The sequence below is a fragment of the Strix aluco genome, chromosome 17, assembly GCF_031877795.1.
Source record: "Strix aluco isolate bStrAlu1 chromosome 17, bStrAlu1.hap1, whole genome shotgun sequence".
Lineage (NCBI taxonomy): Eukaryota > Metazoa > Chordata > Aves > Strigiformes > Strigidae > Strix > Strix aluco.
In genome coordinates, this window is record NC_133947.1 from 10,701,804 (window position 1) to 10,724,013 (window position 22,210).

Genomic DNA, 22,210 nt, shown 5'->3' on the forward strand with positions numbered 1-22,210 from the left:
CACTGAAAGAATTTGTCCTTGGTACCTGCCAAATGTGAAACTTCAGACCAGAGGCCAGCAGGGCTAACCGTTTGGAGATGATAGCAAGGATCTCAGGGCAATGCCAACTGGGGCTACGAGCTGCTTTGGCAAAATATTTTTTGGCTGTATGATTCATTGTTGGGCCTGGGAGCCCCCAGGCTCCCCACCACAACAACAGCAGCAGAGCCTCCAAAACCCAGGGCTCACATTCACACCTCTACTGGGGCTCTAGTACGATCCAAACAAAAACTACCAACTCTACGCAAAATACGGTTTATACCTGCAATTATTCCAGTGGAGCAAACATGCATGCATGTGTGCATATGTATGCACCTACTATACAGAGATATATATCTACATATAAAACACTTCAATTCCATTTGCATTCAAAACATTGCTGAACTAAAGGATTCAGCCACAACTGGAGCATCTACAGAAAAATACTCAAAAATTGCTCACTATACTGTAGAACTGTCAGAAGAGGCCTTGCATGTGGCCAGTTCCCTTTGGTTAAGTGTATATATATATGCACACACATTATGTTAAAGCCAGTAAATAGTAAGCAAAAGAGACAGCCTACCTTCTATGTCATCTGGAGCCGTGGCATAAATGTTAGAAAGGTTAAGCTTCAGTCTGTCAGGGCACTCTCTATTTACAGTCAGGCTGGGTGATATCACTAGATCTAGCATTTCCTTATACCTGAAGGAAAACAAAGGAAAAATATAATTTATTCATTAATTATGCATGCTTACTAATGATTCATTTTTTTTTCCCTAAGAGTATAAATATTAAAGCTGATTACCTAAACCCAGGCTTCATATAAATTCCACATAATAACATTCACTAAAGTTTTCATCAAAGGGAAATGCTGAATTAAAATGCAGCATTTGCTTCCTTGGAGATTACACCCATCTGATTAATGCTTTCCCTTTCTTCCTGGATTTTGCCATACGAAAACTATATTTCCCGATCTCTCGTATGCTGTCAGAGCGAGAATGCACCCACCAGTGTCCAGTGAGGCTCCAGAACAGACTATTAAGAGCTGAAAATGAAGTTGAGGGCAGTTAACAGCATTATCTAGTCTTACAAGGTAACACGCACCTAACTACAATGTCCTGACCATTAGGTGGCAGTGATACAAGGACAGTTCCTCTCACATAAATAACCCCATCTGATTTAACCAAAAATTTCAAATAAACAATATATAGGACTTGAGTCTCCAAAGAAAAATGTAATTGTATGTGTGTGCACATGACCTACACTATGACAACAGCTTACAAACTCTGCGTTACACAGTTCAGGAAAGAGAATGACTAAATCATTATTTCAGACCCTATGAGGAGGCAGACAACATGAATAAGTCTATTCATCTAAATACCACCATTTTCAATGCATCTAACACCAGCTATACACCTTCTCAGAAGTGGGCTCCAAAGACGCTTGAAATAGAGCTGCTTGCTTCTCTTGGAAGTGTTGGATGTTTTGAATGGGTACAAAACATGGCATTAAGTGCAGAGATCTGTATACCTATATTTGCAAGTTTGGGTAAAGACAATGGGGCAAGTACAGTACGGAAACTGTGTGTTACATTAGATATCTGCACAATGGCTTTTATGCAAGGCAGGTTTCTTGGACACCTTTACCCCCATAATGTTCTGCCCGTTTCCTGCGCAACCAATGCCCGCAGCTGGAACTGTGAAGAACCCACTGGCCAAAGAAAACCTGAAGCTAAATTTGTAAATTAATTGTACTTTTTTTTTTTTTTTTTAATACACACAATGCCACAGAAACCTATTTGAATTTTCTAAGACCACATCAATGTATTTTGTAGCTTTTGGTTCAAGTCCATAACAAATGACAAAAAGAGGAGGACTCCAAGATGCTATGCCCTTCTTCGCTTTCTGCAGCCACACAGAGTACATCCCTACTTCAGTCCCCTGGAGACTAATGGGGAATCGGGGCTACTAGGGAAAAGCGTAACTGTGCTCTTGGACAAAGCAGAGCCCAGGCAAGAGCAGATGGGAGAGAGGGTATATGGGGGTGAGCAGATCTGGGGCACCTGGCTGCAGCCTGCATGGGCTCCCCTTTCCGCTCAGCACTGAACACACTGCCTGCAAAGGCAGCTGGCACAGCCCTGCTCTCAGTCTTTGTACTCCAGAGAGGTGCCAGCCTGATGGCATGGCAGCAACAGGCCAGTAGCACACCTAAAACATCATGAGGTTAAAGACAACAGCACATAAACTTGAAATCTTGACACTGGGCTTCTGCAATACTAATCTACGCACTTCTGGGAGAAACGAAGAGGTTCGTTTTGATTTTCTGTTTAAATACCACTGTATGACTTTACCAGCTTTGAGAAACAGAGAACAATAAACCACATACTTTTTATCTGAACCACTCCAATCACTTTTACAAAGCCTGCAAATCCCTGTGGAGGGTATTGTTATGAAGAGGCACAAACCAGATGAAGTATTTTACCTGTAATTGAACAGCAAAGACCAAAGCGCAGTTCATTTTCACTTTCTCCACCTAACAGCTGGGAAGGCACTCTGCCCAGGCAGAAAAGCCATCCATCCTCCGTGAATTTGCAGAACAGCCAAAAATGGGTATGAAGAGGCATAACCATATACAAACAGTGTCCACAGCCCCAGTCCTCCTTTCTCCAATTGGGCTTCTCTTGTCTGCCCCCCTTGGAAATCCACGTAGGCATATGCACTTTCACCACCAACACAGACTCAAGTCCAGAGGTTGGTAAAGGCTTCCTGATTATGTGCCATGAAAGAGACCTTAAGTCAGCAGTGAATGACCAATGGCGTAGAAATACAATACTCTAAGAATCCAACACTTGTGAGATCCATGCTCCCTAACTGCTCTGTATTATAGATTTACTAAGAAAACAAGACTAGCATAAAAATCAGTGTTGCTTTGCAGCTGGAAGATCTTTGTTGCTAGTGGGCCTCAAAGGGCTCCACCTTCAGGTGTGTCCCCATAAGACAACCACAACTGCCTCCCCCTCCCTGCCTTACACACAGACACTGAAGCACAGCAAGACATAAGTAAAAATGCTGGTGCACAGGGGCCACCAACTGTGTCCGTAACCAGTGTTCATGCTACCAACTGCATGGAAATGCGACAAGGAGTCAGATTTGTACAAAGATACAAAAAATAGTCCCTAGCTGTAAAAATTCCACCCTAAGTGACTGAGTCTAATGGCAGAGACAAACTGGCAATCCAGGACTCCTGACCTAGCCCTAAACAAAACACAGTCCATGAGAAACTACTCAGTCCTAACAGCACTGGAGGAAGCTATGCTCCAACCCGGTACCTGCAGAGGCTGTACTGAAGCACACGTGTCCCCGCTTCACAGGCAGTCTCAGGCACCGGGAGGCAGGCAGATGTCTCGGAGCCACTAGACTGTCAGGCAGTAAGGGATGGTCATGGCCCTTCTGCACACTTTGCTTATGCCAGAGGAAAAAGAGGTTTTTCTCCTGAAATAGCTAATCTCTTTCTTTAGCTGGCACAGCTAGGCTGCCACAGAAAAAGGGGTCAGGAAGATTTTTGTGGTGCTTACTTCTCAGTGGGGAGGAACAAGATCTCTGCTACAAGCAACCATGGCTCCTAAGGCTCTCTTAGAAGCAGCAGGCTGGGCAGAGGCTCTTTTCCCAGTGGAATTACTTTATTCGAATCCATCGGCACCCAATTAAATTTTGTTTGCATGGCTGAGAAGGTAGGGTTCAGTTTTATACCAGGTTTTCCCTTCCACTGTAAGCAGCGCCCGATTTTTTTCCCCCCTTATTTCCTTAATGCTATACCTGAAGTGAGGAAAAATGCTGCTGTCCCAGACCCTGTCAAGCTGGGGATGTTCTACATTGTTTCTCAGATAACACATGCCCTTCAGCATAATCCAAAAGCCCATCATTCATGACACTGCCCAGACTGCTGCCAAGTGAACAGGAGCAGATGTTTAAAGGGAAATGATCTTTTATAATGATTAATGCACTTTAATTACATCATTGTTCAGAGATTTCATTAGCTACTCTCTGACTGATGATTTTTCTGCTGGTTTTGTTCTGTTCACTTTTGTATCCACAAAGTCAGATCACACTTCCCTGTATTTCTTCTATAACATTTTCCTGGGTTTTTTTTCAGCTTCCATTTTTCTTTAGAGTATGTATTAGTTGCATGTACAAACAGGTAACTTTTCACAGAAATGCCTGTCCGGTTGTGCATGTCACGTATGTGTTTGCATTGTTAGTGGCTTTACCTGTTTTGCACGCACCATTTACCAATTTGTTCATGTGCATTTCTCATGTATTTCTTCACAAGAGTTTCTGAAATTCCAGTTTTAACGATGGCAATCTACAGAAAATCTTCAGTAAAATAATGGAACCAGTATGGTATTTAACACAGTAAATTACATGCTGGAGTGCAACTGATGAAAATATCAGGTCTTTGTTTGCTTGCTTTTTAGAGCAAAAACATTTTCTGGCTTAAGTACTGTACAGTAAATCAGTAATAAAGTTTGTTGAATATGAGCTTTTATTAAAACCAGTGATGGCAGCATCTAGCATGTTGGGCTGACAGACATCTGGAAGAGCTTTTGGCTTCTATAATTAAGAAGAACCTTGTGTGAATTTGGTGCTCAGCTTTTCCATTAGAATCCCCTACTCAAAAACCAATATTTTGCCCTGAAAGTTGGCCCACAAAATCTCTGCCAAGAACAGAAACTTTTCTCTTTACTAATGTTTAAGAAGGAAAAAAGAAAAATAAAAGTCTTTTTCAGTCATTCTGAAGCTAAGAATGCCAAATTAAACATTTTAACGTTTCAAATTTTTGATCGAGGTATTGGGGTAACCTACAAATCACATTTTCTTTTACAATGATGTTTTGAAGGCAGTGATTCCAGACCCCATCTCAAAATACTCAAACATGTGCTGAAGATGAAACTACTGAGTGATCCCCTATCTCTCCCCAGCAAAATACTCAAAGACGGGGGTAAGTCAATGCCGAAGCAAGACCCAGCGCTGACTGAGTCAGCGAGGTGCTCTGGATACTGATGATGATGAGAACTCGATGGATAATATTTTGAAAGGATCAAACAGGAAACCACCATGGCATTGTGGGCAGATGCAACCACACCACAGCTCTGCTCAGCACAGCTGAAAGGCTGGAAGGCACCAGCAAGAGATGAAGGAGACTCCTTCCAAAGCTGGGACCTCTGCTGCTCAGACATAATTTAAAGCATCTCTCAGCCTGCTCTAACTTGCTTTTAGCATCCTCCCCACAAGACACTAAAGGCATCATCTCAGAACCATGGGTATTTCCGTCCTCACTGTGGAGGCAGAGGACTTGTTCCTGGGAAGTCTGCATATTTCACTCATCTCTACTCCATTTCTGGGGTGAAGAGATAGTATTTTGGCAGCAACACGTATATGAAATTGAACAGATATTCAAAAGGGCACTTCCAGGGCATTTTCAGTAAATACGACACCTGGGTAGTAAGTAGTACCAGGATAAACTCAATGGCCAAGCGATGAAGAGAGTTTGGAGGGAATGTGTGAAAGGAAGAGCACAGCATTTGCCCCATAATGACAGCAGTCTGTAGGACGGTATTTGAGCAAAAGGAGGTTGATGGTACAGTTCAGAAAGGACATACATACCAGGAGTAAAAGACAGTATGGGGGGAAAAAAGCTGGCACGGCTTTGGAAAATACAAATAGAATGAGCTCTGCATTTGCCATCAGTGGAAGAACTGATGAGTTACGAGCCCTGCAGAATGAAGTAGGTCAGAAATGAAAGACAGGACTCCTGCCCTTGGGAAAAACCTGCCAGATCCTACAGTGGGAAAGACAAAATACTTCAAAGGGAGTAAGAAATTGCAAAGAAAGTTTGACCATGAGGGGTGAGGCAGATCTAGAAATTACTCTCCCTGCAACAAACAACCCCATGCGATGATCTTCTCAAGAATTTTTACTGATACCTGGCTAGAGGCCAAATACAAGCTTAAACCACTAGATCTTCCTAAACATATGCATATGCCAACAGAGCCCTAGGCAGGAGTGGTACAAGCCAAGTCCTCTGCTTTCAGCTTTGTGGGAAGGGGAGGAGTAGAGACAGAGATTGAAGCCTAATTGCAAGAGTAACATTTCTGTCTTGCTTCCATTATTTTATCTGGCTTTAATTACTTGATCAACTGCTTTCACCTTAATTCTCCCCCAAAAATGGTGCAGATTACTAAGTAGAAATCTGCAACTTTATGACTCCAGTGCTACAGTCATGGAAGACAGTCTGATTCCCCACTTTGTTTCAGAAGTGAATTACTAAAAGGTAACTGCAAAAAAAAGTGAAGATAGTCTCTGATTCAAAGAAAACAAACAAACAAAACCTCCAGTCCTAAAAAGTTTGTCTTTCCTTCATTCCTGGGAGATACAAGATTTGTAATCTTTTTTTCCACATGGGTAGAATTTTCAAAAGCACCTACTATGTCTCATTAATTTTCACTGGGAATTAAGACCTCTACTGTTTTAACTCCTTGGGAAGCATGGCAGCTTAGCCATGCATTTTGCAACCAAGACTAACTGGTTGCAAAATTATGCTCCCCATTTTACTCTGCTCCTGCACAAATAAAGCAATCATTCATAAGCAGGAAAAATGCTATTATCTTGCAGCCACCTTCCAGGTGGTATAATAATAGGGAATCTCCCATACTGAAGATTTTGGCTACTTCTATCCACACATTTCAAAAGCACAGGAAAGTAATTTCATTTCCTCTGTCAGTACATTCCTCCTCGCACTGTAAGGACATTTTCTCTCCATCTATAATAGATCCTTTGTTCCTTCCATTTCAAAACTCAAAAATGCTTCAGCAGGTGAAAACCACAACACTATTTTCTCTTTTATAATGAATCTTAGCTCATCCACAAGTACATCTGATAGATGTATGCAGGAAAGGCCTGAACAGGCATAAAGTTAAACCTGAGCTGGCATAAATGCTCATGTACAAGACTGACAGTACAGCCCTGACTACAAGATATCCTTTCAAGGTGACCTGCAGGGCAGCGTGCCTCAGGCTGTTTATATTCCTGAGAGCTGCCTTTCCCTGACATAATCGGACAATAAAAGCAGCAGTACTTGTCTGGATTTATCATTGCCCAGCCTATTCCAGACACAAAAGTAAGAGGACTCATAGTAGTACAGCTTGTAGCACAGCATCTGGGGGTGGGGGTACATAGTTGCATTGTTCTCCAGCACACATCATCTCAGGCAAGTATTAAACCAAGAGGAACAGAGAAAAGTTATGTGATAGGCAAGGGACAAAGCACATTAGACTGAAATCAGAAATTGAGGTGGTAGGGAGGCTGCTCCATATGACAGGCACACAGATAAGCTTTCTTGCAACTGCTGATCAGATTGAGTCAAGTATGAGAGATGAGAAAAAATAAATAGGTGAGACAAAGAAGGAGCTGGGGGGTGTAGTGGCTGTACCGGAGCCTACAGCAAGAAAAATCTTCATTTCAATGGAAGCAGGATGCCACTCACTTTCTGAAAGAGCTGTGGAAAAAGCCCCATCTGAGCAGCACCTTTGTGGGGCTCAGAGAAAGCCGGGCAGAGGCTGCACGCAGAGTGTGCAGGGACCCCCAAGCCCACCCTGACCAGAGGACAGCGGTCGTGAGCTGTGCTTCACATCCCCTCATCACTCCCATCGTGTACATATTGTCACCCATCTGTCGGTCTTCCGAAACGTTCATCTTTTGTTTAGTCCAGCACTGGAATAGCTGGCCATAAGGTTATGTTAAAAAACCCTTCAATTCTAACAAAGTGAAACAGATACACACATAGTGCTTCAGTTTAAACAAAAAAACCCAACACAAAACCAACAACCCCAAAACTTGACACAAGCACAAGCATCCAAATAAGACCTGGATCACATTTAGGTTTGTTAATTCAGTAGTCAAATGGAAAACTTTTCACAAAGGAAAAAAAGTCCTTCCTTTTCCATATTAATTCTGTGTACATCTAAAATGATTCACTTCACACAAGAAAAAAAAATGGTTTGAGTTTACATTAGGATTTTCAAATTCCTTTCTTTTTTAAATGTGTTAATTCTAAACAATTTTAAGAAAAATAACTGAGAAAATAACAAAATAGACCATTTCTGTCACACTTCTGAAACCCCTATTGTTTAAAAATACCCAAAGTATTCCAACAGCTTTAAAATCCTTCCCCACATGGTTTTTTTTTGTTTTGTTTTTAAATGAGACAGTCTTTTTGATCAAAATTTTACTTTCACTGGAAGTTTTCTGTCTTGCTCTAACCCATAGACCAGATGGTACAAAACAGATGAAAAATCCTGTCTCATGAATTTTCTGAGCCAACTTCACCTTTTTTTTTTCTGAGGAAAGCCTGTCTTAAGACTTTTGAGTGCTTGGGACTGGCAAAAATAACTGCATGCCTTGTTTCCCTGGAAGTCCTGAGTTTCCAGATGCATTGGCTTGCTTCACCAGGTTTCATCACCTGCTATTCTAGACTGTTTTTCAATTTATTTTTTTTTCTTTTTAACACGCTGTTTCTTTCTTGTCTCAGACCTGTTGATTTAAAAAAAGCAGGCTGTCTTCATATAAATAAATGTTCTTCCTACTCCTAGCAAGGCTTCACTTCTCCCTTCTCCAGGTGCTCCTTCCCCAACCCCCACGTTGCAGACAGAGAGCGATACCAAGAAGAAAGAGGTGGGCCGGGCTGGGCTGTGATCCCCCCTGCACTTCCTGCAATTAACTCGGGAAGAGATTGAAGGAAGATAGACCAAGGGAAGCATCAGCATTTTCTGCTTGAGCAGTCCAAGGTAAAGGGGATTCAGTGCACATAAACAAACAAGCCAAGCTACCTTCGCTGTTTGTTATGAAGACACAGTCTGAAAGGTAGCTTGAAAATTCGAAGTGAGCTAATGATGGGGTTCGTGCCACAGACTTTCAATCTGGCAGCCTAACCAGGAAATATATTATATAATTGCTTTGAGTCACTGGGGGGTTTAAAATTAATTTCAACACTAGCATTTCACTTAGAATAAGTCAAAATGAGAAAGTTGGATTTTTCAGAATGCCTTTTTTTTTGTCTATTGAACCTGTTTGCTAAATGGAGCAACGTTTGCAAAAGATCTTATTATTTGCCAAAGAATAAAATTACACAGCTGTCTTACTGCGGACAAGCAAGGACCACACAGAACAGACTAAGTTGGTAAAGAAACACTACGAGCTTATAGCCTACAGTCATTTGAAAGATAAAACTGCATGTGTATGCATACATATATATACACACACACAAATGTACATATATAATACCTTTCAGTTTCCACATTTCTCTGACATTCACAAGCTTTTTAATTCCATTACACCTCTTCCTATTCAGAGCCCCCAAGCCCACCAGGGCTGCATACAACTGCAGAAAACCATGCCGGCAGCTCCAGCTGCAGAATTGTGGCCCATAATGCAAAACAATTGCCTCCCAGGATGGGGCTTCACAAAGCAGGTACTGTAAGGTCTGGCTCATAAGACTTATTTGTCACTACTGAGGCACCTCTTTCCACTTGGAAGAACTCTGCTTTTTATCCCTTCTCTTCAGAATCACAAAGGCTAATAATTAAATGTAAATCACAAAAATATGATTTAAGAAAAACAATGAGATTTCAAATGAGAAAATAACATCTGATAATTTAGTCATGCTGAAATCATCTGTGTTCTGTTACAGGAGTGTGCAAGAATGTGTTTTGTCTTGTAGCCTAGTTACTTTTATGTTAAGTCACTGATTTCACCTAGCTTTGAAATTTACTGGAAAAGGAGCTCTGAGAACCTAAGTCATCTACAATTCTTGAACAACTATCACCTCCACAGAGATAAAAAACTAAAGAGAACAAATAAAATAACTCCTTCCACAAATTCTGCAGTACTCAGAATCAGCAGAGCTGTGGGATTTGTGGGATGGGACCACAGAAAGGATGGGAGTGGGGAGCAGTGTGCTCCTCCACGCAAGAACAGATGAAAGTGGTTACTCTGCCTGCTGCTGTTGCAGGAAGTATCTAAATGCAACTGCAGAAAAAAACATAGATTTAACTGCACTAAAAGCAGCACAATTCTGACATGGAATGAGGAAAAACTTTGATGTTCTAACATACCTTTTCGTTGGGATAAATACCTATTTTGCAGGGCCTTTAGCAGGCAGGTGGCTAATTCACAGGGGGGAGCAAAACAAAAGGGAAACCCAAATAGGTCACAACCGGAATAGTCATTTCTGCCAAATCTATAAGAATATATCAGAATGTTCTCAACAATGCTGGTCAGTAAGTGGGAGAAATGCTGAAATCATCATACTTGTTTCTGAAAATGTCAAACTTTTCCAGCCATGAAGCTACCCCCTCAGACAGAAAGATGTGAAAGATTTTTTTCTGCTGCCCACAATCCTCCTCGGAGCATGCTCCCCCATGTCTGTGTCTGTGCTGGTGGCTCATCTTGTTTCCCACCATGGGACTGAGGCTAGTACTTTTATGCAGTTTCCTTTACTTTTTTTTTAATCACTTCTTGCCAGTAGAGTTTGAATCTGATTTTTGGTTTCTTGGGTTTTGGTCAGGTTTTTTTTCCCCTTCACTGAGTTTTCTGCTTTACACATGTCACAGTGAGGAAGGAGTAGCATCTATGTTTGGACATGAAACTCTGGTCTTAGCAGAAGATTCATTCTCAGGAGTAAACACTGGTGTGTGTGTTCGCAGAGCTGGGGCCTTATTTTGTAAAACTTTCATATTAATACATTGCAACATACAGCAATTACACAAGCAAAATTAAGCAGCAAGAAACTACTTCAACTCTACCAGACCAAGATGAAGTGGAGACAATAAAGCATTAAACATCACAGAAGAACATCTGCTTCAAAAAGCAATGAAAAATCACAAGTGGAAAGAAGAGCTTTCCTTTCCCACCCATGGAGCCTTGGGTACACCTGTCTAGACGCCAGTGGCCAAGTTACAGCATGACATTAAAGATCCTGTTTTTAGGTAAAAATTTGTGTAAAACTATGTTTAATGCAGCAGGTACTAACTTCTGTAAAACTATATTCAGTGCAATACGACAAGACGAAGAAGTCATCAGAAGTTGCAGAGGGCTCAAGAGGGAAAGCACCATGCAAACAGCACAGAAAAGCCATCGCCAGACAGGCCTGAAGCAACAGAGAGCTGCTACAGCAGCTGTGACTGCTGGCTGAATACATCCATGAGTTACAGGGCAACATTAATTCTCTCCCCACACACACAACCCATTTCGAGCCGTATGTGCCACTCAGGAGCCTTTCACTCTGTTTTGGTTTGAGCTGAACATTAGTAGCAACTTCATTTTTCCTTCTGCTACTCAGCAGTCAAGGGAAGGAAGAGAAGAGATGGATAGTTTCTTAACACCAAGAGAAATGAAGTCGGTTTCACGCAGTGAAAGTTGGCCATTAGCTGGAACAAGTGCCAAAGGGAAACATTTTCCAGGAAGTTTAGTGCCGGACAGCTTTACCTTGGGGAGAGGAGCGCTGGCTGCAGGGAGTGCCGGCAGCTGTCTTTCTCCGCAGATGGATGGCTTCACGTTGTTGTGGATTTAAATGTGCATGGTTACCCATAAACATTTATACCAGCCAGATCCTAAAGAAGAATTCCTGATTCAAAGGGTAGCAATGCATCATTCATGAAGTTTCCACAGAAAAATGAATGTACTAGAAAATACTTGCCCACAATGTTTCACCGATAACACTCTTAAAATCCACAGGTAATTGTGTGTGGAAAAGGGTGGTGCTCACACTGGAACAGTTCTCACAGATGACACAGTGAGAACAAATTAGTTCTGCTGCAGAGAAACATATGATCAAGCCGTGGTCTGAGACTCAGAAAGCCTGGTGTTTCCTCTCCACTCTGCCCCTGGTAACTCAGCTGATCCCTAGGCAAGGCCTTTGTGAACCACTGTGCATTCTGATCTTTGTGTGCCTTCCTTTCAGAGACCGCAGGACAAGTGCTCCTCTTCCGTGAATGTGAAGCATCAACCAGTACAATGGTGTCCTACTCTCAGTGGGACGTCCAGGTACTGCTGTACTAAATAAACAATAACAAAAGTCACAGATATATAATTTTCCTAGGTCTGCAGTTCATCTTGGAGTAACACAAAGCAGCTTCTACTGAGTTCTTCCAATATGGAAAGCACTCTGTTCTATCCCCTATGACTGGACCATGTCAGACTCAGCACTGTTACCACTACTACATCAATAGCAGGAGATTTTAGAAAAATATACTTGGGTGTCTTGAGCACATCAGTATCTACATTGTCCACAGGCAAGATACTGCTAAACACTGTTCCACAAAAGCATAATTTTATGGAAAGATAGGAGACATGGACCTGTGCTAACACTGGTATGAGCCAAGCATGCATTGACTCACAGTTTCTTCTGGCCTGGATATCTTCACCAGTCATATTTACCTTTGCAGCTACATCATGTGAGTGATCCAGGGAAAACAAGATGGACTGAATAATCCAGACTCTCTTAGAAGGCCCTGACCAAACCCTTCCTGAAGGACCCCCTGGGCAGCCTCAGCTGCCCATGTGCACTGGGGCCTTAGATGCTCAAGGGCTGGCAGCTGCCCCTACAAACAGCAATGTGGGGCAGTAAAAAAAGGTGCACGTTGTCACAAGGCTGAATCTGACACCCGCTAGGGAGAACTATGCGTAGTTGTTGAAGGAGAACTGAGAACTGCAAGTCTCGTTTTGCTCCCAAGCTCTGTCACTAACAGATTGGGCAAATTTCTCAGGACTACATTAAGGCCTGTCTAAAACTGGGAAATACAGTATAAACTGCCAATTAAGCTCTTTTTAGGGGCTGGAAAGTGCTCTGAAATCTTTAAGTGAAATCTGTTACACCATTGCAGTATCAATATCCATGCCGATGAATAATGACCATCCTGCACACGAGACGGCCAAGAAGGAGGTGAGGCACGAGAGCTGTCCTTCAGGGCATGTTCTCTCACTCATTTTTGGTCCAAAAGCTCTCCATTCCCCGACTATGAGAATTTCTTCACCCTTTTGATTTACTTCTTAAACCTGTCAGAGTCCTGCAATTGCTCCAACAACCCAGTGAGAAAGGTAAGGCTGCCCCTTTATAACAGGTCTGTGTCAGCACCTCCATTCTCAGCCTGTAAAGGAATAGCATTCAGGGAATAATAATTCAAAAAGAGCTATGGGAAAAGAACTATGAAATGTAGTTAGTAAAAGGACCTTGGATGTGAGGGGAAAATCTAGCATAACAGTACAGGTGAGGCTGGAGTGAGAATGACGTACCCTCTCCTTGGTTAAATCCCACAAGTCAGACTTTCTCTGACCAGAGAAGACAGCAGAGAGGAAGGTCTCTTGTACATGTAGAAGGTTGAAAGCATCTCTATTTGACTGAAACTCTCTTCCCCTGTCCTCCCACCCCTGGTAAGGGAAGATTATCTCATCTGTCTGCAGGAATAAACCAAGGAAGATCATTCTCAAGGATTCAGATGCAATGAATGCATGTTTTACATCTTTAGTACACTGTTTCATCTACTTGTGAAGTATCTTGATGAGGGAAAACACAAATGATGGCCTTATTGTCCTAAATACAACTGATGCCCTACATACCAGAAGCAAACGTTTTGTGGTCTCTCTAAAACTGAAGACATTTTCTCAAGAAACTGGAAGCATAATATAATTTAACAATGCTCTGAAAACCCTGTACTGCTTTGACTTGGTCTCATAGTCTGGAATTCAAGAGCATCCCAATCATCCCTCAGCTGCTCATATTTAAAAAAAAAAAAAAATCTTTGTGGTAGTCGATTACTACACATGAGGGAGAACAAAAACTCTAACTGCCTCCCCCCCCCCCAATTGCTTCTCTCCACCTGATAGATTTTTGGGTTAGGATTTTCAAGGCAGGGGGGAGGGGGATGGGTTTTTCTTTTCATTTCAGATTTTCCTTGCTATGGTCTTAATTAAAGCCTCACTAAATCAGAACTTGTGGTTCCCAAGTAATTGCTGATGGAGCATGTCTGTGGCAGCAGTGGGATCCAAGTCCTGCTATCTGGTCTGAGGGCAGTTTGCCTGTCAGGGTGATGAATTCATCCTGAGGCTCAACACTGTACGGGTGGGAAGGAGTCTCTTGTCCTGCTTCTGCAAAATTGGACAGTACATTTAATACCAAAGTCCAGAGGTCTGTGTGCGCCCACTAGGGAAAGCCACCCTTCAAGCCTCCTGCCCTGCTGTCCTTATCGATAAAACAGGAACGATGGTGATAAGACTATGTGACTTCTGAATAAAACTGCTCTATTAGTGCTAAGGTTTCTAGAAATACCAGATTCATAAAGTTTAGACCATTCTGTGATCAACAGTGAATTTCTGGCTGGATCATCTTCAAACATGTTGAGTCAAACTAGTTAAGCCTAATAATGTAAAAAGAGCTGCTTTCCTCCTTTTGATCCTGCTTAACAAACTCTTCATAAATGCTGTAGGCAAAGCTTGTACAGCACTAACGCAATTGCTATGAAGAGTACTACAAATGCAGGTGCTTGTTCATTACCAGTTAACCCTGAAGCTGCTTTCCAACTGCATGGCCTGAATGTACAGCTGATTTGTTCCTGGATTATGAAATCCAACTGTACTCTGATATACCTTCCCTGTTTTGAAGTAAATCGGGTTACCAATCTGGATTTAGTAAATAGTGTGGTTAAATAAATCAAATTTATAAACTTCTAACATTCACTTAGTCACAATCCTTTCTCTTTGTTTGAAAAGAGCAGAGGGTGGTCTTGGAAGAGAGGCTATCACTCAGCTAAACTTCAAGAAGTTATCCTTCCCTCCTCTTGTTCACTGATATAATTAAAGCCATCTTTTTCCTCCTCTTTTGACTCTTAATAGAATAAAAATCAAATGTCATGATTAACAATTATTATTGATCTCAAATAATTTATCGGAAGAAGGAAATGTTTTCTAGAGGTTACAGCCAGGAAGCCAAAGGTTTTCATTCCCAGCTCTGACACTAACTCACTGGCTACACATAACCCATCTCCTTTGCCCACTCCCTGTTATAGGACTGTTAAAGGTTTATTTAACTTCAGAGCAAGCAGTTCTGCACACCAGTAATTCTTGGTTACTGGAACTTGGGTATCTCCATGTGCAAGTGCCAGGTTTTCATCTGCCCATGCAAATGCAGAAAGGTTTGTGTTGTAATTACTAGCAAATATATATGCATACCAGATATGCATTTTTACAGCACTGAGCTCCTCCTATGCTTTTAAAACCACAAGAAAAAGTTATTGTTTAGGTTAAGGTCTTCAAGAATATGTGTGAAATGTGTAGGAGTTACTCTGCTGGTAAATATTATTTCTGTAGTGAAAGTTGGTTACTTCATCAGTAGGAATAACAAATTGTAAATTCCTGTATCTCTAACTGGAAGGTTCAAAAGGGATATTCTGAATCAGGAGACAGGTTGATGATGGCAGTTTATAAATAAATGTTGAGTGGAGAAGACTTCTATTTTAAAGAGCTACAGTACAACAGTAGTGAGCAAAGTACCACCATCTAATTGCTGCATATCTCGGGGATGTTAGGAGAAAAAAGACAACTAATCAAAAGCAGTGCTTGACCAGTAACTGCACTTTGATTTGTCACTCGTGCCAATTAATAGTGTGGAAACAGCCAAGGGGAGAAGGAGTTTACTCAGAGCAAATGTTCACATGGTGTTTTCCTTCATATTTATTCCATTAACAATTTGTTTCTGTGGATATTTTAAAGTCAGGCTAAAATAACAACACAGAAATAACAAATGGGACAGCTTGATTCACTTTGTGGGTTCAGGTGGGCAGAGTTCCGATTTCCCAAGAGTTTTGGTGTGACAATAGGGTGAAGCTTTTTCTTTAAGCCCAGGTGAAAGCTAGCCTGGACCCAAGATCTCAAAGCTGTTAGCATCAGGTTTATTTTCAAGACAGCGGGAAGGATTTTTACAGGGATGACCAAAGGATATTATCAAACAAGGAAGAGTTACAGAAAACCTTCACAGAGATCCTGCCATCCAGTCACTGATATACCACAGGGCAACATGGTGCAATGACAAATGCACCAACCCAATGCCATTCACACAAACACCCTTGTTTTCCTTCGCAAAGTCTGATCTGATAAAACACTTACTGAAAGTGCCATTTTATGATATTAAACAGGCCTCAAATGATTTACCAAAGTACAGAGGGACACTGACATTTGAACTGCAGGAGTTTTGTTTTCCGTCTTGTTTTTCCCCCCCTGTGACTACTGCATTTGAATAACTGGAATTTTTAAAATCCCTTTTCCTCCTTTCACCATGATGTAATGCAACTGTTGCACAAGACTAACAATGTAGAACTCCTGCTGCTGGAGCCAAATTTGGCACCAAGAGAGATTAGGATTGGCACCAAACACCGTGATCTTTGAAATAAATTTGGCAGACATACTGAAAAGGTTTGCCATTGCTACCATAAACAGCATACAGAGCAGTAAATGGAAAAGTGCTGAAAGAGACCATGGTTTTGTTACTGGAACAAAGATGTCGGTTAGCTAAACACTTAATCTAGCACCTACTTATATATGAAAACTAAGGAGTTTTACAATGGCATGTCAAAATTAAGGGCAGTAGCAGGGACCAAAGTGTAACATAACAGTGTCTTTCATATGTCCATCATACCAAACTGAGCCTACAAAACCCACCAGCTAGCTACCTATTAGCCAGGAGAATCCCCGTGCACAACTGCAAGTTCCACTAGATTATTCAAAGAAAAATACTTGATCCGTACAAGAACACATCTGTCTGAACAAATTTCTCTTTCCAGCACTTTTCAGTTACGCTTCCCCGAGAGGGAATTTGCTCCTACTCAATGATGCTGGAGCAGTGCTCTGGAAAGAGATGCGTATGTGTATTTTTCTTTTTTTAAATGCAGATGGAATGGAGAAGAAAAATGCAAGTTTTCCTCACTGTATCCCTCCCTCTCAGCTTGAACTGAAAGAACATGGGCTGATTTTCTCTGCTCTATATAAGGGTCTGATGATTTGTGATGTGGACATTTGCCTGCAACTGGACAGATGCCACCAGCTTATTTCACACAGACAACTAGACAGCCATGTAACAGCAGCATTTCTCAATTGCTACTAATTATTTTTTAAAAACTCATTACCTATCAGAAAATCTCTATATTCCATCCCAAATTTTAAAACTCTATTAAGCACCAACTCTCAAAAAGGCAGATAAAAGTCAGAAGCGTGTGTGGTGCCATAACAGCTTTTTGCCAATCTGGTTAACATTAAAACATGTAAGAACACTGAAAGGACAGTTCAAGCGATTTATCTGATCCTTGGTAGTAACCATTCAGTTTTATAAATGGTACTGACAAGCACTCCTAATGGGATATCCAACATGGTGTTTGTGTGTGGCGGCATATAAAAGTTACAGCCTCCTGTTGCAACTTATTTAGGCATAGATGAAAAGCAAGAATTGGTTTAAAGGTGAAGACCTGAGGTATTTTTTTTTCCCCACCCCCAAAAATCAAACAAACTGAAAAAAAAAAAGGATCTGATTACTATGATCTAACTTTTTCCTTGATGGGTTCAAATTCTTCAAACAAAATGGTCAAATCTAAAAACAGAGGACAACTTTAAATGACCACAAACCGTGGTATCTTTTACTGGAAAATGTGTACAGCTTCAATGACAAAACTAGCATCTTAAAGCCCACTTTGTTTCACTAAAGAGCAGCTTCCTCCTATCATGTTATATACCACTTACCCTTGGGATCACCAGTCCAGTTCTCAAGAAGCTACTCTGCAATACAGCTCATCACCTCTGAGACCGCCTGTCAACAGCGACTGCTCAAGCACAATGCCAAATCAGGGGACAGCTGTAAACACAAGAGTGCTGGGATTCAAAACAGCAACAGAGATGACTGCTTCAGTTACAGAACTGCAAGGCAGTTCAAAAAAATTTCTTGCAGGTACAGAAAATGGCAGCTACCTAGAGTTAATTCAAATAATCTAAGAAAAGAGTTTTATCATCTGTACAGATTAGGAAATCCAGCTGCAAGTAAAAGCAGACTTTAGCTTCTTGGATATTTGAGAACAAGCTTACGTGTGCCATTAAGAAGGTGACTGCCTTAAACTCAGATTTGATCTGCAATATCCCTAGCTTAAAGGCAAATTTCTCTCGCACGCATGGGACTTCAAAGGCCCTCACCTTTTCACAGCCCAGAAAAGTAGCCTGACAGCCTGGTTCAACAGCTGATGTGTTTCCTGACATTGGATTAACTTTAGCTCATCGCCTTCAGCACAGTTTCTCTCTGACACTTTTATGGAATAACTTCTACAACAGACAAAAGAATCAAAATAATTTCCTCCCTCCGGCTACTACAGGATGGCACAGATATGACCAAGTCACCCATAAGCAGCATGCAAAGATGCTCTTGCTGACCCCCCCCCATTGTTCACAGCAGTGAGCCACCAAAAAAAAAAAAAAAAAAAAAAAAAAAAAATCAACGGTGCGAAATATCTGAACGCAGTGCTTGGCTTCCAAAGGAAATATAGCAGCTCACCTCTTCCCCAAAAAGTAGTCCTGGTAACTCTAGTGAAAATCAAGGAAAAAGGAGAGTGTGCCTAATTTCAGGGGTTTTTTACTAGTGTATATACAGGAGTAAAACAAAAAAATGGAGTAAAGGGGTTTGAGCTCCCCTTTACTGATAAATTACAGTATTATAGTACTACATGAATTTCCCCGAACTACTAATTAGAGAATCACCATAAAATACTAACACCAATAAAACTGCAATTAGGAAAAAAAACCAACTTTTTTCTAAAGGGGAATTGTCAGAAATGGCAAATTTGATGGCATAGTCCAGTGGCTAGGGCCCTCATTAGGGAGACTTGGATTCAATTCTGTGTCAGCCACATGTTTCCTGTTACCAGAGTATTTTACAAAGCCAACTCGTATTTAATCTGCTTGCCTCTATTTCCCCTTCTCTGTAAAGTATGGATTACTGCATTTTTCCACTTCTGAGCACTCTCAAAACCATGAAGATTATGTGCACCCAGGTAAATCAGCACAAGGGCGTGAGGGAGAGACCTATACAAAACACCAAAGATAGAAAAGCAACCCTACACCTACTAAAAATGCCATGAAACCAGCATATTTCTGACTTTTCCTTGCTATTTCACAACCTTTCTCTGCTCTTCTCTCAATGCAGAGAGCAGACACTGCCTGCAGTTGTCAGAATTACAGAACAGAAGCATAAGTCTCGCATTCCTATTTTCTCCTAAACCACGTAACATCTCGTTCCTACACCCAACTTTTGCATGACTAAATTCTCCCTTTAATTCACATTTGGCTGTGTAACTCTTCTTTCCCAGTCATTCTGCTGCAGTTGGTCTGTCTCTACCCTCGAGCAATAGGTGCTAGGTATGTTGTGCATCTTCCATTAGCACATGCCCCGCCACGGTTCACATGAAGCATAACCAATCTGCTAACCCCTGGACAGCTGCTGGTTTTACAGGCTGTCATCACAAAGACTGCCTGTGTGCCTGCTTATGGGATTTTGATTCTTTAGGAGACCAGCAACTGAATTCATTCAGTTCAGCTGCAAATTTAAGCATGGAATTGAAATGCCACAATTAAGAGAAGCAGCTTTCTTAGCTTAGCTTCTCTTCACAAACTAGAGTTTGGGCTCATCTAACATCTTAAAATCCTGCATCTTTCACTTCTAACATAGTTCCTGAAGGTTAATAGGGTGCATTTTCAGAAACAGATACTGCGGAGTAAATGGGTGCAACAAAGATCCCAAACTGCAAGCTTTCACAAAAGAGGACAGCCTGTACTGGAACCTCTCCCTCTAAAACTGGTCTAGGAACTACTTCCTTAGTGTGCATGTGTCAGTATAGTGGAAGCTGAGAGAGACTAAAATCAGTGAGAAAATAACACAAAACCAGAAGAATGTGTGACATAAAAGTAAAAAAAAAGCACATGGGACATGGGCCTGAGAAAAGCCTTCTGAAAAGTTATGGAGTACTACTGAAAAAAAACAATCTCTGTTCCTTTCTGTGCACTGGATTAAAAAGAATCAAACCAAACCAAAAAACCCACAAAAACTTTTCAGTACAGTTTATAAACAAACAAAACAAGTTTCTGCTAGAATTACACTCCATCTATTTCCCTCTATCATAGGACTGTCCACAAGAACTCAAGTTTCTGGCTTGTTGGGGAAAAGGTTAACATCTAATCGAAAAAGGCAGCTTTTTCCTTGTACTGTCACATACCACTTTGCCAGGAAATGTGTGGGACAAACACTCCGAGAAGTACATACACACACCTTAAGCAAAAATCCCAAGTTTTAAGCACAATAGCCTGACACAGAGAGGTATAAGAGTTAAGATTTTTCAAAAAGCCAAGCATACATTTTTCCATACATGCAGCTGAATCATGGATATTTTTTTAAAGAGTAGTTTATTAAGCACAATACAGCAGATCTCCTACTCAGCTCTATAAAATGTGCCCAGTGCTGTACAAAGCATTAAAAAGCATTTAGATTTAGAACTTGCTGGCATCCACTGGCACAGCAGGAGAATTGAGAGAACTAAGCTAACAGCTGTCTTGAAACACAGCAGATCTATACTGCGCGTATAGTCATTTAACTGTAGTTATCTGACTTACACCAGAACACAAATGAGTAGTGGTGGTCTCTAGGCTAATGTAATGCATGACAACACCTGAAATACACTCTCCTGACTCCAGGCTGCTGCAGTTAGTTGCATTGTTTCTTAGTGGAAGTATTCAATTTTCATTAACACAAAAGCAACCCAAATAAAGGCTACATACAAGTTTATCAAATATCTAGATACAGAATGGTTCTGTTGGTCTTTTGCACTGCTATAGCACTGAATTTGCAGGCAACACCCAGCAACTGAAAACTGGCATCATTTAATAGTTCAACTTTTTTTTTTCCTGTGGTATATGTTTTTTTTTTAAAGGGAAGAAGAGATAACATCAGCAAAACAGTGGTATAACTCTTATCCTTAGCTGTATGGAAACTTAAATCTAAGTATTCATTCAAGAATGCAATGCATGGGAAATACTGCTAATTGGTTTTAGAATCCAAAGCTGAAGCTTGGTGAATTCAAGGGAAAAACTGTTACATGAGTACTGCCTGGATCTATGAATAACTGAGTGTATAAATCAAATTCTAGAAAGGCTGGCAAAATTACCCTAATTTACACCAAAACTCTGTGTTCATGCCAAGAAAAGCTCTATGGTTTTCGACAGGAGTAGCAAGGTGGGTAGAACCTCAGGTTTAGTTCTCACTCCGAAATGGTGTTTTCCTGAGGCCTATAAAAATACTGCACCTCCTACCATCTCTAATGTTCCTTACAGCCTGATGACCATTTGCACTCCGGGGATGAAGAATGGCAGAGATGTTACAGACTTGGAAAGCAACTGAGCAAACTTCTGTGGATGCTTCCTGTGAGGATGGAAACTGAAGATGTCAGAACCAGAAATCTCTCCTTCCTCATATTCTGCCAGTAGCATAAGTCAAGCTACTAAGAAGCTTTTCACTGTCATTTTGTTTAAATATTTTTCAAGACTGCTATCGAGGACAACACTGAGGTAATATGAAAGCTGAGCCTGGCTTCTCCTCTCCACCTCCATTCCCCAGGCCCCTCTCTCTGCAGTTTATTTGGCAGAAAGGCGTTGCACAGAGTCTCATCCAACATTGCTATGGGAGTGTTCCTGAACATGATTAATTTGCTAATGATACAAATCTCCAAACAGCATGTTAATACTGCTGATGATTTATGAAATGCCAGAGATCATTCTCTTACCAGCGATAAGCTCTTTCAAGATGGTGGTTTTGTATGAAACCTCTTGCAATTGCTAAGACCGCTCTCATCTCTGCATTGCTCCCAGACAGTGCAGAGGCAGAGAGCTGCAGTAAGGATTTCTTTAATGAATTGCAGGTTATGTATACACACAAATAGTATAGAAGGTCAGATTATGAATTCTTGCATACTTTCATATGCAAAAAGCCCAGAGTTTGCTTTGGAACAGAGACAAGCCTCACTGTGCAAACACTCTGCTTGGTCTGCTCTCCTCCCAGGATGCAAATG

General features: G+C 41.2%; 1 protein-coding gene across 2 annotated transcripts in view; it reads right to left on the reverse strand.

Moving 5' to 3' along the window:
• Window positions 1-22,210, reverse strand: part of EYA2 (EYA transcriptional coactivator and phosphatase 2) — a 102,416-nt gene that overhangs the window by 58,738 nt on the left and 21,468 nt on the right. For both annotated transcript variants that reach the window (XM_074842892.1, XM_074842891.1), the window contains exon 2: window positions 602-720. In XM_074842892.1, coding sequence (XP_074698993.1) covers window positions 602-710 — 109 coding nt within the window. In that variant the 5' untranslated portion in view covers window positions 711-720. The remainder of the gene's footprint in view (window positions 1-601; window positions 721-22,210) is intronic.